The sequence below is a fragment of the Saccostrea echinata genome, unplaced genomic scaffold, assembly GCF_033153115.1.
Source record: "Saccostrea echinata isolate AGI-Se365-2 ecotype Australia unplaced genomic scaffold, CSIRO_AGI_Sech_v1 ptg000009l, whole genome shotgun sequence".
NCBI classification, from domain to species: Eukaryota; Metazoa; Mollusca; class Bivalvia; order Ostreida; family Ostreidae; genus Saccostrea; species Saccostrea echinata.
Window position 1 is genome coordinate 3,735,950 of NW_026889758.1, and position 19,552 is coordinate 3,755,501.

At 32.1% G+C, this 19,552-nt stretch overlaps 1 protein-coding gene across 1 annotated transcript in view; it reads right to left on the minus strand.

Annotated features, from left to right (window-relative positions):
* Positions 1-9,479: 9,479 nt before the first annotated feature.
* The window catches only part of LOC133181486 (uncharacterized), a 344,223-nt gene continuing 334,150 nt past the window's right edge, over positions 9,480-19,552 (minus strand). The window contains 4 exon segments of the mRNA XM_061315978.1: positions 9,480-10,006; positions 15,301-15,344; positions 16,903-16,961; positions 18,534-18,554. Of these exon segments, the coding sequence (XP_061171962.1) occupies positions 9,533-10,006; positions 15,301-15,344; positions 16,903-16,961; positions 18,534-18,554 (598 nt within the window). The 3' untranslated portion in view covers positions 9,480-9,532.

Consider the following 19,552-nt stretch of genomic DNA (forward strand, 5'->3'; position numbering starts at 1 on the left):
GCTCACCTGAGCACATTGGCTAGGAAAAAGCAGAAATTAGTTCAGTATTGAGAAGTTTATGAAGGGAAGGGGGACAAACTTAAATTTACACTACCTCAGAATGCTTCCATATCAATATTACTAATCATGGCTTTGCTGTTCTTGAAAAGAAGAATTTTAAAGTTTTTTCTCCAATGAATTCCTAAGTAAAACTGATTGCTCATTGTGGCCCCACCCTTCCCACCCTAAATTTGAATCTACACTACCTGAGGATGCTTCTTAGTTCTATGATAAATATGACTTATCATGGGTATGCTAGCTGTTCTTGAGCAGAAGATATTTTCATGATGATTCCTATAAAATCTTATGTAAAACTTTGACCCTCTGTTGTGCCCCCCAACCCCTGGAGGGTCATCATTTGAAAAAAAAAACAACTTGATTTTACAATACCTAAGGTTGCTTCTGTATAAATATGACTAATAATGGCTTAGTTAATCTTCAGAAGATTTTTAAAGATATTTCCTATGTAATAATGTGTTTGATCAGGTTCTTACAAGGAATATATAGGTTTTCCTTTTACTCTGTCTGAGTTAATGATTGGAATGATTATTAAGACAGCTCTGTCTGAGGGTAAATCACACAACACTAGAATTTTTCTCTTATCTACACTGGGGACTGGGTAAGGTACTTGCACCTTGTTTCTCCCCAAGTTTCCTATTGATAGATAAGAACCATCTTCCAATTTACTACTCCCAATGGGTCAAAGTTTTACATAGGAAGATATAGGTGTAATGGTTAAGGGGCATTTGCGTAAAACACATTGAAGACTTCAAATAGTGGAATGGCTTGACAACCCTTGGAATGGAATAGCCAAAGGTTATTAAAGGCAAAGCTTTGGGAAAGTTGGGCATTCAGAAGCTAGCTGAAGAAAATGGCCATAGAATCAGCAATAAAGAAGTTAAGGATAAGAGCAAAATAAAAGTTATAAGCATCAGTGGCAAGTATCCTAGGGAATTGATGTTAAGTTCTTGGTGTAGTGGGTACTTCTGTATTAATATGACTTATAATGTTCTTGAGAAGAAAATTTTAAAAGATATTTCTTACTATATTCCTGTGTAAAACTTTGGCCCCTGTTGTGTTTACGCTCAACCCCAGGGGTCATGATTTGAACAAACTTGAATCTAAACTACCTTAGAGGATACTTCTATGATAATACATGTATGACTAATCTTGGCTTTGCTGTTCTCGAGAAGATTTTTAAAGACATTTCCTTTATACTCCTATGTAAAACTTAGACCCCCTCTTGTGGCCCCGCCCTACCCCTGGGGGTTATCATATGCATAAACATTGAATGTAGAGTATGTAATGAAGCTTTCACATAAGTTTTACCTTTTCTTGCCCAGTGGTTCTTGAAAAGAAGATTTTTAAAAGATGCCAACAAATTTTTAAGAATTCTTAATTATTTCCCCTTAAAAGGGGGCATGACATTTTTTGTGAACCCAAGGATTCTTTGTGGCAAGTTTGGTTGAAATTGGGCCAGTTGTTCTTGAGCCTTCAGCTCAGGTGAGCTAATAATACAAAATAAGCTAATAAATGAAACTATGTCACCCAAAAGCAAGAGAAATAGGATGACCAGGTATCAGCAAAATAATTAATTTAGTGCTCAGTTACAAACTTGATCTAATTATTTGCCTGTATTCCCCCATTTGTCACTATACGCATGCGACTAAACAAAACAATAGTTCACTTTAGTAATCCCATCTCATTCCCTCCCACATTGGCCTCTCTTAGTCTTTGAAGAACATTTAATGTACAAGTTATTTTTTGTCCCATTTTTATTTACATGTAAATATTATTTAAAAGTCTAATTGATCATTAAAAAACTATCAAAGTACTTTATCAAATATCATAAAATAAATCTTGTATAGTTCTCTTATTCAATTGACCTTTCAATTACATAATTTATAGTGATTTAATATCATAGGTGAATAGAAAAGGGGAATAACTTCTTTCAGTAGAATACAAATTAACAAATTGACCAAGTGGTGCAGAATTTGAAAAATATGCTAAAATACCCTTGCTTATTACAACTTTAAATACTCTTTTTGCCTCCTAGATGTCCTTTTCTAAGATTTTCTAAGAAATAATGCATTTCCACTATAATAGATTCAACAAAGCCCCATCATTAATACCCAGGAGCAGAGAAGAAAATTTTCAAAAAATTAATGCAATTTCACTTTGTGTTCCCCTTCTCTGTCAGCCATGAAATTCACAATTTTGGAAAAAGCACCCTTGCCCATCATAACTATGCACTTGGTTTGTTTGTTTAATACCCAGCAGCAGAAAAGATTTTCAAAGAAATAATGCACTTTAACATTATAATCAATACACCTGATAGAACCCCTGATCCTGGGGTCACAAATTTCACAATTTTGGAAGAGGGACTCTTGAGTATCATAACCATGCTCTTATAGTTTACCTGTTTAATACCCAGCAGCAGAGATTTTCAAAAAAAAAAAATAATAATGCACTTTCATTATATAATCAATACACCCCCCCCCCCCCAGAACCCCTTACCCTGAGGCCACAAATTTTACAATTGTGGAAGTGGCACTCTTGATTATCATAACCATGTACTTATAGTTTACCTGCTTAATACCCAGGAACAGAGAAGATTTTCAAAGAATTAATGCATTTTCACAATTTAATCAATAGGGCCCCTTCCTGCTGAACCCCTCACCCTTGGGCCACAAATTTAACAATTTTGGAAGATGCTTCCTTGATCATCATAACCTTGCACCTAGTTTATCTTATTTAAATACAGGGGGAGAGAAGATTTTTGAATAATTTTTTCACTATATAATCAACAGAGCCCTGCCCTGGGGTTATGAATTTCACAAATTTGGAAGAGGCACCCTGTTTCATCATAACTATATACTTGGTTTGTTTGCTTAATACACAGGAGCAGAGAAAAAGATTTTAAAAGAATAAATGCATTTTCACTTTATAATCAGTGGAGCCCCCACCCCTCCTGCAGACCCCCTCACCCTGGGGGCCACAAATTTCACAATTTTGGAAGATGCACCCATGATCATCATAACCATGCACATAGTTTATCTTATTTATATACAGGAGTAGAGAGGATTTTTAAAGAATTTATGCATTCTTACTATATGATCATAAGAACCACACATATACTCCATAACCCCTGACCCTTGGGCCATGAATTTCACAATTTTGGTAGGGGATTCAATGCTTGTCACAATCAAGCCTATTTTCCTATTTATTCCTATGTAAAATTTTAATCGCCCATTGTGGCCCCCCTGTGGGTCATGATTTAAACAAACTTGAATCTATACCACCTGAGGATGCTTCCATATAAATATGAACGATAATAGCTTTGCTGTTCTTGAGAAGAAAATTTTTATAAATTTTTTCCTATGTAAAACTTTTATCGCCAATGGGGCCCCACCCTACCCCCAGGAGTCATGATTTGAACACACCTGAATCATGTGAATCTACATTACGTGAGTATGCTTCCACATAAGTTTAATATTTTCAAGCACAGTGGTTCTTCTTCAGATTTTTAAATGATGCTATTAATTTTTCATAAATTCATAATTATCCCCCCTTCAAAGAAGGTGTGGCCCTTCATTTGAACAAACTTAAATCCCCTTTATCCAAGTATACTTTGTGCCAAGTTTGGTTGAAATTGGCCCAGTGGTTCTTGAGAAGATGAAAATGTGAAAAGTTTACTACACACAAAGGACAAATTTCAATCAGAAAAGCTCACTTGAGCCTTTGGCTCAGGTAAGATAAAAGGCATAATTTCTTTGAAAATATTCTTTTCTGCTCCTGGTTATAAAGCAAAGAAACTAATTGTATAGTAATGATGAGCAAGAGTGCTTCTTCAAGAATTGCGAGTTTCATGGTCCCTGGATCAGATGTTCTGGTGTAAGGGTTTGGCTCTATTGATAATATAGTGAAAATGCATTAATGCTATTAAATAACTTTGTCTGCTTCTTGGTGTTGAGCAGATACACAAAGTGTATAGTTATGATGAGCAAGGGTGCTTCTTATATTTTTTTTTTTAAAACTTGTGGTCCCAATGTCAGGGGATCTGGTGTTTCTTGAGGGGGAAATAATAGTGAGAATGTGTTAATTCTTTGAAAATCTTCTCAACTAAGTATAGTACAGTTATGATGATAAGGGTACCTCTTCAAATTTTTGAATTTCATGACCCTGGGTCATGGGTTCTGGTGTTAAGGTTATAGGGCTTTCAATTGATGAATCTCTAGTGAAAATACATTATTTCTTTGAAAATCTTCTCTGCTCCTGGGCATATCAGAGGCAAACAGTGTAAAAAATTTAATAAACATGGGTATTTTTTACCAGATTTTTAAACATTTGGATCATTTGGTCAAGTGTTCTGGTCCTGGCCAGGGCTCTATTAATTTGTATCCTACTGAGAAAAATTATTCCTTTTTCCTATTCATTTTTGATAACTAATCACTGTAAATAATGTATTTGAAAGGTTAATAGAATAAGTGAATTATGTAAGAATTCTTTTATTGCATAAAGTACTTCTATAGTTTTAATGAGCAGGTAGACTTGTTAATAATAGATAAATAAAAATGAGACAAAAATAACTTATTAATTTTTCTTCAAAGACCAAGAGAGGCCAATGTGAGAGGTGATGATATGGGGTTAAAAATAGTACAGAAGCACTGATAGTTTGTTAATATACTGTATGGTGTTAGTGATAAATAGAGAACAGATTAGAACCTAATTTATGAACTGTTAATGAACACTAGATTAATTATTTTGTTGATCCTGATCACCCTATTTTTCTTGCTTTTGGGAAACAAAGCTTCATCTATCAGTTTATTTTATACTCTATGGATCCTCTTATTTGTTGTATTTTACTCAGGTGACCCCTAAGGCCCCAGGGGAGCGGGGACCATGAAATTCATAATTTTTGTTCCTTTACTCATAGATGTTCTATGCCAAAATTAATTGATATCGGTTAATTGGTTCCAGAGAAGAAGCTGAAAATGTTCAAATGTTAATAATGACACATGCTGGACGACGGCAGACGAACACATATTGCAAAAGGTCACCTAAGTGACTCAGCTGACCTTAAAATGGAGGGAAGACCCATTTATATAGAAAAATTTTGTTATAGTATGATGAATTTATCATTTTTGCCCTCTTTGGTGTGTACAATCTACTTCATAGATGAATAATTTTAATACTTTTGAGATTGTTGCAAATTGAAGATATTTTACAAAAAGTATATTACTAGTACGTTGACTGAAATGTCAAAGAAAATTGTGTTATAATTGAAATTAAATTTTCACTTTCTTATCTGTCAAAGCATAGGCATTTTTCTCGGCTTGTTCACCCATCTTCTGTGTATTTTAACCAAATTAAAGGCATCATAAAATTCACTCTTCAGTGAATCTAAGCATCATCCAGGATTGAGTAATTACTGTAGGGCACCCACAACTCTTTGAGGGGCCCTGATAACTCAAATCAGAAACCAGAAGTAAAGATTCTGACAAGACTTTACCAATTCGTACTTATAAAGTAGCACTTGGACTTACAACTATGCACCAGCAATAAATAGAATCAAAGTACTGTGAGTACTGATAGACGGTGGCATGAATGATTTTGTTTGATTGTTTGTTTTAATTAAAACGTCCCTCTCGGGAATTTTTCACTCATAATGAGACGCGTACGCCACCATTGCCATTGGTGGGATGCAAATTTTATATCTATACTCAGCACTCAGGGACATTGTGCAGCGAGAGATCTTTTTTTCTGGCCAGCACTTACTGCGACACGGGACCTCAGTTTAACGGTTTCATCCGAAGGACCGGTCTCCACGTCCCGCAGTGGGATTCGAACCCGCGACCTAAGGATCGACTCCTTACTCCTTGACTCTAGAGCAAACGCTCTAATCACTGGCCACTGGCATGAATGAATTAAATTAAATAAAATGATATGAGAATCTGTAAAATGATATGGAAATTATGAAAGTTTGTTGCAATTTTTCACAATACATGTATTTGATGAGTTATTTTATATTTGCGTCAGTATAATGAGGACATGTATTAATTGAAGTTGTTAAACAATTTATTGCATGAAATTTTCTACATTTATTTAGTTTTATTATAAAATAATGTTTGAAGAAAAAAAATGCTTTGAAATGCCAGAAACGAAAGCTTGATCATTTCAATCTTTTTTTTCATTAATTAATCCTTAAAACAATTCATTTTACCCAAAATGTTAAATTAAGGGAATCAAAGGTTCTAATATATTCATGTGGTGACTGATTATATTTATTTTAAGATAGCTTTCTATACATGCATGTGTGGTTCCATTTAGGCGCTCTTCCAAGTTAGAGGTGCATTTTTTTTTAGCGTAAATGTGTTTGAGATATTTGAGGAACAATTAATAAACCTATTGTGAGTTGCAGATATGAGCGAGTATCAGTAAATTCCGAATTCATTGTACCTTCTTCGCATAATTTGAAAATAATCTTATTAGAGTGCATTTCAGTGAAATCAAGTATCAAATGAAAAAGTTAAATTTTACAACAAAAAGTGTCATGAAATCGTGGTGTTTTGAAGTTAGAAATTGTGATTTTATAATTTAAAATCTTATACTCGGTGATTAATTATCAAATTTTGCTAATCTGGAGTAAAATTGAACTCACAATATTTTTTTTAAACAAAAACCAACTTTTCTTAAAATATATGGTAAAAAGGGAAATGATGAATCACTTTTGGCGTTGTACTGTAGATTGTGCGACATAAATCATATGCTGAAAGATAATGAAATAGACTTTATCTTTGGATCCCCATTTTTGCCAAATTTCCTGTAATTTACTTATATATATATATATATATATATATATATATATATATATATATATATATATATATATATATATATATATATATATAATATATATATAATTATATATATACATACATACTGTTCGAAAAGAAAAGAAAAAAGAACAGAATAACAAAATATCTTTCACCTTCTATTTATCTTAATACGCACTGACCCCGCTAGTCATTGCATAATACGAAGTTTTGAAAACACATGTAGGAGAAGACTGACCTAAATTAAGTCAACTGAATTCGCAAGAAAATCCTAATATTCCATGTACATGCATTTGTGTATTTTTTTTCTTACACTTTTTAAAGGGTAAATTTTATTCGAGGCACGATAGAATTTTCAAAATTCAAATTAAATATATGGGTAACTTTTGTTTGTCACAGTCTTATAATTATAGCTTTGATAAATTAGCATCCTTTCAGTAGTTTTTGTGTCCGAGATAATTAGGCAATGACTTTTGTTTTTAGATAGAACCGAAATTAACTTTGCAAAATGGCATCGTATCTGCCTTCAACAACTCTCTTTTATGTAAACTTTAAGAGGACGTGATTCTTTTTTCCATTCCAAAAATATATCTTTTTCTAATAGAGTATCGTCAACAGATACTAGAAATTCCATTAATCAAAAAACACCGTAAAATTTCAATAAACTGTACAAGTATTATTGTATAAAAATTCCACAAAACGTCTCAAATAAAACATGCAGTTCTGCAATCAGGCCCCAAGACCATAAACTGAGAATAGACTTAAGTCAAAATTTTGATTTTTATTATCTTGAGTTTTATTTAATGTATTAGCTTAAAAATTTGCAATTTTATAATAACATTTACATTCAAATATATGATAAAAATTTTGTTTCATTATCAAGATTATTTATAAAGTTATATTGGTTTAAAATTTTGACTTAAGTCTGTTCTCAGTTTATGGTCTTGGGGCAAGGAATACGCAGCCCTTTAATCATGTTAACTGAATTTTCGTAAATGGAGAAATTTGGGGATCGACGCTTTCCTAGCATGGAGTATCTCGTAATTAGGGAATACCAAATTGGGAACATCTCGTAATAAGCGTTTGTCACACATCCAACGGCGAAGAAACCGCCGAGAGTGTGTTGGTTTAACAATAATTATTTTATTTCCTAAAATGGTAAGGTGTAATGTGAAACCCATTACCCATAAATATTTTTCCACTTATTTTTTTTTCTTTTAATAAATTTTATTGAAATTTTACATTTACACAACGTAAAAAAGGATGTGTATACGAACTAACTTTTTGCATTTGTTTCATGTTCAGCAAACTTTATGTATGAATTGACTTTTGTGGTTTGCATACGAATTGACTCCTTATATACGAATCAGTTTTTGTACGAATTAACATTAAGTCGGCGTAGTTTAATAAATATTCATGAGGTGAGAAATATTAAAACGGCAAATATCAGGAATTAAACTTTGCGCCCATCAACAAAATGTCATTGAAATAACTTGAGAAACATGTACATTTTATTATCGAACTCGAAACGACCCCACTTTCATTATTTTGTCTCTGCAAAAATCACCGCTAGGGTCCCCGTGATTTTACACTGTTGTTTATTCATAGCCCAGACCAGCAGCAATAGCCTGTGGCTATAAATAGCCACCGTCTAATTATGATCCAGGGTTAGTCTCTTTTTGTGGTAAGATTTATTGCAACCAGACTAAAACTCTGGGAAGAAAAGCCTTTTAAAAAATTTTTACAGGAAATTTTATTTTAGTAACCAAGGCAACACCCTTCTTTGTAATCAAAACACGATAAATAAAATCAGGCCTTTCAAAATCTGCAGGTACCTGTTTCTTTTACCCAGCTTAAATCATGATTGTACCTGCCACAATATTTGAAGAAGAAAAATTTGATATTTTAATAAAATCGCTTCCACAAGGTACTACCTATATCGGTAAAAGTACTGCCTGTTTCGAATATTTTTGAAAGCCCTGAATTTATGTATCTTAGTGTAGACTACTTGTTTGTCAAGTTTTATTGAAATCAGACCAAAAATGTAGGAGGAGTAGCGTTTTGAAAGTATTTCACAGAAATTTCTATTTTTAGTAACCATGGCAACACAGTTCATTGATATCCAAAAACAATACACAGAATTATGTATATCTTAGTGTTGTCTACTTGTGTGCCAAGTTATACTGAAATCAGACCAAAACTGTACAAGGAGTAACATTTTGAAAACTTGTTTATGGACAGAAAGGCAAACAGATGGACAGACACTGTACTATCGCATAAGCTCTTCTGGTGGCTAAAAATAAATCCGATATACTTCACAAATTTTTATTTTCACAATCATTATATTCTACAAATGCAATAGATATTACAACAGAATATATAATTATATAATTTTTGGGTAGATTTTGATTGTAAAATATTTTTTTTTTTTTAGAAAGTAAGCTGAATCATACAGATCTGCATAATTTACAAAGATTAGGCCTCTATACAGTTCTTGCTATGCACATGAAATGTGTTTAAAAAATTACAACAAAATGGTAGAAATATATGTATATGTTATTTTAACTCAGATCAATAGAAACTAAAGCTAATATAAGGATACAAATTATGCTTCTTGGGTATACATGTGATATATATTATACGCAGTAAAATATAAATCATGCTTTGGATTCTCCTTTATCCTCCTCAGGATAGACTTTATTGTTGCAATTCAGTTTGGGAAGGTAAAGTTTACCTCCTCTCTGCTGTTCTTCTTTCATGCCAGAGGACATGGTTTCTTCAACATCAAGAGACGGAAGTTTTGGATGTATTTTGCTGCTTCTTTTTAAACCTGTGGTACCAGAACTTGGCTCTGGTTTCTTGGCAGTTTCTTTCTTTGGAGCATTGTCTTCATATTTTCCTTGTATGTCATTTGTTTCCTCTTTTTCCAATTTCTCTGACTTACTTTCAGGTACAAGATTAATGTTTCTGGTTGATATTAAGGACTTTACCCCCACTGGAATTAAGGGTTTGAATGTAGTAGAGGTGTGACGAGCAAAAACCTCAAATGTTTTTGCAGTGTCTATAGATGGAACTTGATCTTCTGTATCAATATTTTCTGATTTTTCATCTTCACTATCAGTCAGAAATTCCTGACAAAAAAGAAATCAAAGAGTCTAATGGTGATAAAACTGGAAAAACAAGAGGCCCAAGGGCCACATCGCTCACATCAGTTAAGTATTGAAAAGCTTAAATGCATAAGTGGTCCCAACCTACCCCTAAAAAGGGAGTGGGGGGGGGGGGGGGTCATGATTTGAACAAACTTGAATCTACACCACCTCAGGATGCTTCCATATAAATGACCAATCATAGCTTTGCTGTTCTTGAGAAGAAAATTTTTTGAAGATTTTTCCTATATATTCCTATGTAAAACTTTGATCGTCCATTGTGGCCCCACCCTACCCCCGGGGGTCATGATTTGTACAAACTTGAATCTACACCACCTCAGGATGCTTCCAAATAAATATGACCAATCATAGCTTTGCTGTTATTGAGAAGAAGATTTTTGAAGATTTTTCCTATGTACACCTATGTTAAACATTGATCGTCCATTTGGGCCCCACCCTACCCCCGGGGGTCATGATTTGAACAAACTTGAATCTACACCACCTCAGGATGCTTCCAAATAAATATGACCAATCATAGCTTTGCTGTTCTTGAGAAGAAGATTTTTGAAAAATTTTCCTATATATTCCTATGTAAAACTTTGATCGTCCATTGTGGGCACACCCTACCCCCGGGGGTCATGATTTGAACAAATTTGAATCTATACTACCTGACAATAATTCCACCTGAGTTTCATCTTTCCTAGCCCACTGGTTCTTGAGAAGAAGATTTTTCAATAATGCCATTAATTTTTTGCTATTTCGTAATTATCTCCCCTTGGAGGAGGGCGTGGCCCTTCCTTTGAACAAACTTGAAACCCCTTCACCCAAGGATACTTTGTGCCAAGTTTAATTGAAATTGGCCCTGTAGTTCTGGAGAAGAAGATGAAAATGTGAAGAGTTTACGACAACAATGACGCCAACGACAGACAGTGGACAAATTTTGATCAGAAAAGCTCACTTGAGCCTTCGGCTCAGGTGAGCTAACAATTCACTGGTATGAAATTGAAATATAAATTACAAAACAGCTTATTTGTACAATTATGCATAAAACTGTTCAGGTTTTACATAGACACATTTATACTGTATGTATACTTAAGTATTTTTGAAAGTAAGCAGATTTGTAATACAAGGAGTATCCAGTTCAATCATGATTAATGCAGTCAATGTTCATCACCATTGTTTTATAAATATATTTATTATACCCAGGGAATTTTTCCTTTATAAAGAAATCATCTAACCTCAGCTGTATCCTGTAACCCACTATTGAACCAGGGCTACTTTAGAGACAATATGGATGTGCACTGTCTTAAACATGAACAATGTGCTGATTTCCACCCAAACAAACATGTGATTGTGTAAAAGTTACTAAAGGGTGAATTAAAAAAAAATGACCAAATGCATATTTATCAACCCACACTAAAAATACAGGCAATGAAAATAGATTTCTATGTCTCAGCATATGTCTTTAGATAGTGTCTAAATACCTGCCAAATATCTCGTTGATATCTCAATTAACAAAAAAGTTATGCCCAAAAATGATACTAAAATTGTCAGGAGTGCAACACCTTTTTGTGACATTTTGAAATTTCAATATTTTTTGGAGATCTGTGAAATAAATAATAATGCTTTATGTTGAAAATAAAGACTTTCCTGATAATATTCAAAGTATTGAGCTTTAAATGTGGGCTGTAGTAACTTTTGTTTAATCAAGTTGTTGTCATGGCTGATGTTTAAAAAAATGTCATACCATGTCAGGAGTGCAACAGAAAAAATGTAGTGTTGCCAAAAAAACATCAATTGTAAAATTCTGAAAGAAAATTAAGACAAAAAAGAATTTTCGAAGTGTAAAACAATAACTGATAGACATTTTAAAACTTAAAAATGTTATATAAATCACAAGCAGCATTAATTAGAGTCAAGTATATGTGCATACCTAATAATGTCAGGAGTGCAACATTTGATGTTTTGCTCCCAAGCATGAAAAAACTATTATCTTTATATGATTTTCTGATTTTTATTTTGGAAAAGAAAGACACAAAGAACATTTTTACCAAATAGATTTATCAATTACAGGATCTGTCTGTGCTTCAGATCAATATTTCTATGGTCAGGAGTGCGTCACATTTTTTTAAAGATTCAAGTTGTGTGACAAAAACACTTCTATTCATGCTTAGACGTATTCATTAATTAATAATGATCTTTTTGTATAATTTAATACTAAATTATTGACAGTTTTATTATTAAAATCCTTCCTTTTTCAATTTTATCAATTCAGATGTGTTTTTATCTTTTTTGTGATTTTTTTAATGAATGTTAAAAATAAACACACTAAAACATTGTCATAAAATTCAAGTAATTCCTCCTCAACTTCACTGAAACAACTGAACAAGTTCTTATGTAATTTTCACTTCACAATTCTACTTTAAAGGTCCCAATACTTTCGGTCAGGAGTGCAACAAATTTGTTAGAATTATATATCATCCAATAAGAATAAAAATAAAGAAAAAATGATGAGTAGAATTTTTTTAGTGGGTAACTGTGTTTGTCCTCTAGAGGAAAATATGCTATAGAATATATTTTATCTTCTAAATATACATTGAAGCTAGTTTTTTGGCATAAATAGGAAATAATTCCAGATAAAATGTGTATTTTTAATACTTTCATCTGTTTTAATTATGAAGTATTGGACTATAAATATTGCACAATTTCATTACCACTTCATGTTGCCAACACTTTATGAATTTTTGTGTTCTATGAATTTACTTTTAAATTTACTGCAGTCAGGAGTGCAACAAAACTGCTTTATAATTACCAATGCTTTTTAATTATCTTTACTAAAAATGAGTTGAAAAAAAATGTTTGATACTATTTGATGTTCAAAACACTATGTCTATCAACAAATTACAGAAATTTTCTAGTCAATTCAGGGGATAGTTTTCATCATTTCACATATAGTTTTATATACAATTTATGTATATTACACTTTGCAAATAATTATGTGTTAAGGTCTTCAAAATATGAAAAACCTGCCGTAAACGATCAAAAATATCAAAACGACAAATTAATTTACAAAGTAAGAATGGGTTATTGTGTGTTATAATTTTTAAAACAATGTTAAATAAAATACATATCAGATGTCAGGAGTGCAACACAATAATGTAACATAGGGTCACTTCAAAATCTAGTATTTTTTGTAAGAGAACTCGTATATAAAAATTCTTTTTTGGCTTAGATTTAAAGAATTGGCTTGAACGGACAAAAAAGTGAAATTTGGGGAATTTTATTGCTTCATATTTTTTTCATATTAAAACTTTTCAAACCAGAATTGAAAAAATAATGTAAAATAACAATCAAAAAGCCAATTTTTTGTCACACATACAAGAGAAGATACTCAATCAAGGTCTAGATTTGATCATTTATACCCCTTTTACCATTTTGAAGCATAAAAAACTATAATTTCTTGTGATTATGTATTTTAGAAAGTCTTTTAAGGTGTAATGATATTTTCTTTTTTCAAAAGAAATTTTACTAATAAAAATTCTGAAACTTTTTAATCCAATTGTCTATTCTATTGCCACTTCAGGATTTTAAACTAGAATGCATGTGCAATATGATGATATAAGTGAAAAATATGTTAGAAGTAGCTGAATTTTTCCAAAAAAATTCAGTTTGGTAGTCATTTTTTTTTAATTCACCCTAAATACATGCTCTTTAGAAAGTGTTATTTTAAGTTTAACCTTAATGTTCTTGAAGATTTTTATTGTTTGTCATATGCTTGTTTATTATCCTTTTCGAAGTGTAGTGTGACCTTTTCCTTAATTGCATATTGGTAAACCTTATCATAAATGTTAGGTGGAGATGCATATCAAGTTCAGTCTTACAGGTGAGCTAGGTTTGATGAAGGTGACGGAATCATCCAAGGTTTGCAAAATGGGGAAATAGTTGCTGTCTTGGAGGACAATAAACTTGCTATTGTCCTCATAGCCAGTAATTGGGTATAATATTATATATATATATATATATATATATATTGGGGATGTCAAATCGGTCAATTTTTGATAATCGGTTACTCGGACGTTTTTCCAATCGAGTACCCGGGTACTCGGTAAAAATATAAATACAAGTGTGTTAATTTTCTTGAGCCCCGTTAAGCTATGTTAAACTCCAAAGCTGTTTTTATCACATTTGTAAATGTATATAAACATCAAGTCCAACGGGGATGATTTTTTGGTACTACATTTATTTATCAAATTAATACAAAAGACACAATTAATACATCAAATATAAAAAAAAAATTGTTTACAGTTCTTCTTTAGGATCTATTTCATCAACGCAAAAGGAGGACAATCTGTTACGCAGGTTTGTGATGATTAGACTAGCGAAAGAGAAGGAACGGAAGTTTTTGGGATCGCTAATCTAATATTATTTCATGTGTTGGTTGTTTCCCCCGTATACACTAAGCTTATTACGCAAACTGACTTTCAATATTTTTTTAATCTTTAATTATTTCTAAATATTTCTCAACTTTTGAAGTGTGTACCAGCATGTCCGATTTCGCTGCCGTATATTAACTTCATAATTTTAAAATGATTTGAAGATAATAGACCATATTTAAACGATGTTCATTGAAAACAATCATTGAAGCCATCCAAAAATTAAGGACCACAATAGATGAGAACAGCTGTATACCAGGTGATTGGTCACTAATTACTGTATACACACTGCCACAGGCGATAACGGGTGTTCCACAGGTGTAGATGACGACACGCTAATTGCTGCATGCATATTAAAGTTATTTGTTGGATAAGTTTTTGATAAAAATATGTACTTTGAAATAAGAAAAAATGCACATCCGAGTAACCGAGTACCACTTTTAGTATTCGATACTCGGATGTTCGATCGAGTACCCGGTTAACCGGGTACTCGTTGACATCCCTAATATATATATATATATATATATATATATATATATATATATATATATATATATATATATATATATATATATATATATATATATATATGAAATGAATTTAATTTTTGAAGATTCATGAGGACATGAACTACGACACTTCATGCCGGCATATTTCATGAAGTGCGTAAGTGACTCCATTTTGTATAAAAATTTTAATATTCATTGAGATGTAAATACATTTAAGGTGCTTCTTTTGAAGGATTAAAGATCATCTTCAATGGCACTTGTGGTGATAAAAAAACTGTACTAAATTAAGTATACATACAGTATTATAATCAATATCACTGAGAAATATTTAGTAAACCTGTTGAGCACTCTCTGCATTAGGTACTTCATCTGTTACAGCCTCTGAAATTTTAAATTACATATGATAAATACAAAGCTTTGATACAAAATCTCTCTCTTTCTCTCTCTCTATATGTATATACAGTTGAACTTCAGTATCTTGAACACAGATATCTCGAATACCATGGATATGTCAAAGTGATTGGGAAGTCCTAACCACATATTTCTTAAGTATTTTACCCTCTATATCTCGAACCCTTGGATATCTCAAAGTTTTATCTTTGTTCCTTTCGAGTTTGAGATAACGAGGTTTGACTGTACAGTAAAACTTGTCTAATCCAGCCACCATTGGTTCCAAAGAAATTGGCCGGATTAGACAACATTCCAGATTACACAGCATTTTTTACAATTGAAATTACTGAAAGGGACTTGAAGTTTACAACATATTAGACAAGGTCTTTGAATACACAACATCCGGATTAGACAAGTTTCACTGTATATAGTTTTTCTTGACATGACCAAATCAACTCCACTTGGAAATGGAACTCCAGGCTTGATCATGTCAAATGACTATCAAAATTTGGTGAGAAAACTATAATGTTCATTATTTTTGTGAAGCTTGTTTATAGATAATTAGAAGGAGGAAAGTATTTATATTCTTTACAAATTAAGTTTATTTAAAATATATGATCATCTTTGGGCCTGAGCTCTAGAGACACACATTTCCCACTCTTGTAAAGTGCAAATAGCTTTCTGCCATCAAACATAAAGTTTACTTAAAAAATGTTTATGATTAATAAGATTTCTACAGTTATAATGTTTACTAGTAATAAAATTTGAATATATGACCATGCAAGCCCCCAACCTTAGCCTTGAATTCATGACCAAGGGACATAATATTCACAATCTTGGTAGACAGCTAATCTTTATTAACAAAGTTTGCCTAAAGATGTCGATAAGTAAAATTAAAAGAATTTTAAAGATGCACTGGGGTAAAGTAAAAATGTTTTCTCAATATATGATAAGTTTAGCCATACAGGGGACTTAACCCTGGGCCTGGGGAACATAAGTGTTGCAATTTTGGTAGAATAGTTCATTTTAATCATGCAATTCTTATTCTGGTACAATTCCATGGGTTTAAGGCGATAGTCATATGTGAACAACTATGCCCCACCAGGGGACATGAATTTCACAATTTTGATAGAAGGCTACCTTCCCTTTTATAATGCAAATATATTTCATGCAAAATTTTCATGTCAGAATTATTTATTCTTTTTGTCAATAGATATTATATATGTAAGTTGGTTGAAACTTGTCTAGTCATTTCAGAAAAGAAGCTGAAAATGTTCTAATTAAGTTACAGTAATGATCAACAGTAAGTCTACGGGAAAAAAATGTGACAGAAAAGCTCAATCTTTCAGTTCAGGTGAGCTAAAAAGCCTTTCTATAGTCCCAAACTATATAAATCTCTACCAAAAGGGAATATGGCTAAAGCAGGCTTATATAACATAGAGATTTCAAAAATATGGCTGCTAAATCACAAAAGTTCATCTGACTTTTGACTCGGGTAAGTTAACTCCACAATGCAGATTATCTTGTCAAATTCACCAATATCTTTTACCTGGCATATGGTTTTTGAAGCTGACTGCTGACTCAAGTGATGCTTTAGAACCAAGCAATCTATAAAATAAAACAACATACATTTATAGAAATAGGAAATTAAATAGGAAATGCTCAAGAATCACATGGCTATTTAAGAAACCAAAACGTAAAATGCTCACAAGGGTCACCTTGTTCCCTCTCTTACATATGAGTACTACACTATACTAGACTTCAAGTTTCAAGCTAAAACATGTACAGTTACTGTACACACCAGATTTCCAAGAAACCTTTTTTTTTTTTTCAAGATAGTCATTTGATCTTTTTAAGCATAACAAATTTTACCAAGAATTTGGGTTATTGTTATATATTTACACTTGTTGTGTTTTTCTACGTAATCAACTGTGAAATTGATTTGAAAGTCATTTTTGTGTATACTCATGCGTAGAAATATACACGGAGAAACTCGAGCTAAAATGACATCAGAATAAGGCTACAGAGACGTTAGTAAAAATATGACGATATAAGGCAGCAAGAAATTCAAACATTGAGTATATTTTTGGTGCATTTAAACATTTAAAATGTAAATATAAGGAATGTTTTTAAGTTTAGTGTGAATTATTGGTGTGTAAATCACACAGACTTGCACGTAGTCATATTTTTCATGAAGTGCTAGCGCGCTTCATGAAATATGCCTACGTGACAAGTCTGTGTGATTTACACACCAATAATTCACACTAAACTTAAAAACATTCCTTAAATGTATTTATAGGTTTTAGAAAAATATCATCAACATGATATTTTTTTTTTACTGTTGATGAGTTTGTAGCATTTATTCTTCATCTGATTAAGTTGCACATTGTCAAATATTTCTCAGAACAAGAGGATCATGGGCTACAATGCTCATCTAAGTAATCTTGGTAGATATTTGTTCATTAAATTGTCTGAGACAACCAACACATTTGATAGAAAGTGATGCAGAATTATAGCTACTTGATCAATCTGTTTTTAGCCCAGCTCATTGCTCAGTAATAGCTGACCTTTGTCACATTGAGACAAGGCTGAAGGCTTAGAGGTTAACCATTACCTGACCAGGTACGAAGATTCATTCTAAAAGTCATTAATCATATTATGATCAGGAATTTTTTCACACTATAGTTCTTGTTTTAAATAAATATAAACACTCATAATGATTATAATGTATTGTATAACAACATATCATATTTAAATTTCAACAAGCTCTGAGGTATATCTCATGAAAGAGAGTTTTGATCAATTGGAGAGCATCATTTAATAATGATGTACAGAAAAGTGGGAGGATCGATGGTAAGATAATGCATATTAATATGAAATCAGTTTGAAGTGGTCTAAATTTTACAAAATTTAATATAAATTAATGTAGATTTCAGCTAAAAAAATCATTTGCAACTCTTGATGTCTTTCCTTCAAGCTCAGAAAAACATGTCAAATGTGTGATGATCATCTTATCAAATGTGGCTGCAGTATTGTCAAGAAGCCTCTTTCCATTTTAGTAAATGATTGGTTATAATGAATAATACTGAGGGCCTTGTTATGTATGCATGGGTACTGTGCAATGAGGATGATTCCTCTTATTAGTAAAGCCAGAGGTGTTGCAAATGAAAATATACATACATTTTTCCATATTCCTGTTGCCTGTAAATAAATAAATAAATACATAAAATAATAAAATGCAAACTTGATATAATTTTAAAAAAGGCTTAACGTAATGAGTAAAGAAGAGGCCTATGGGCCTTGACAGTCACCAGAGTTTTACAATTTCCTCAGGCTATGAGCACTTTTGGCCCACCTGGAACTGGTATGGACTAAGTAACAAAATTTTTACCTTTTGGTAATGAATCTATAATTATTATTCATGCAGCTTGTATCCTAAGAAGTTCAGGAGTAAATTTCAAAATATAACCCCAGTTATGATCCTTGGTCCCATGAAACATATCATACATGTATATACAATCTTATGTTTTGGAATGGGTTCGCTGCTCTTTATAACTGTACAATCAATTTGTCTGCTATATATCCACAAGTAAATAAGACTTTCAGAGGTATACAGTAATTCGATATGTGACTACCGTATATACTCGCCTATAAGTCGGTTTTTTGGGAGTTAATTTTTGGTCCCAAAGACTATGTCCGACTTATAGGCGAGTCATCAAAAAATTTGTAATTTTCTGGACGGCCAAATGCAGCATTTCTTAAAATAACGCCAAAGAATATCGTTGACAATGGTCTGGACATATTATATATTATTTATTTATTACAATATTTTGCATAAAGTACATCTATTTACACAATTAATTAGTTTTTCTTTAGTGTGTATTGCATATTTTGTTAATTATTTACATAACTATTCCTTTCAGTAACTTCTTGTGACTTACGGCACTGTGCTGTACATGTAACTCTATTGTTTATCGGTAAAATTGAATTGCGAACCCGATTAAATGCCGGTCAACATTAATGATTTATATACATGTGACATCTAAAATAACTTTGACAACAGATTTTATTTTATTAAAAAAATTTCAGAATAAAATTCTTGACTATTAAAACTCAATTGTTTAGGGAATTAATTGTTTTTCATTTAACTGGTAACTGATTCACAGTTTTCTCAGGACGCGTGCCACTAAATAAATACG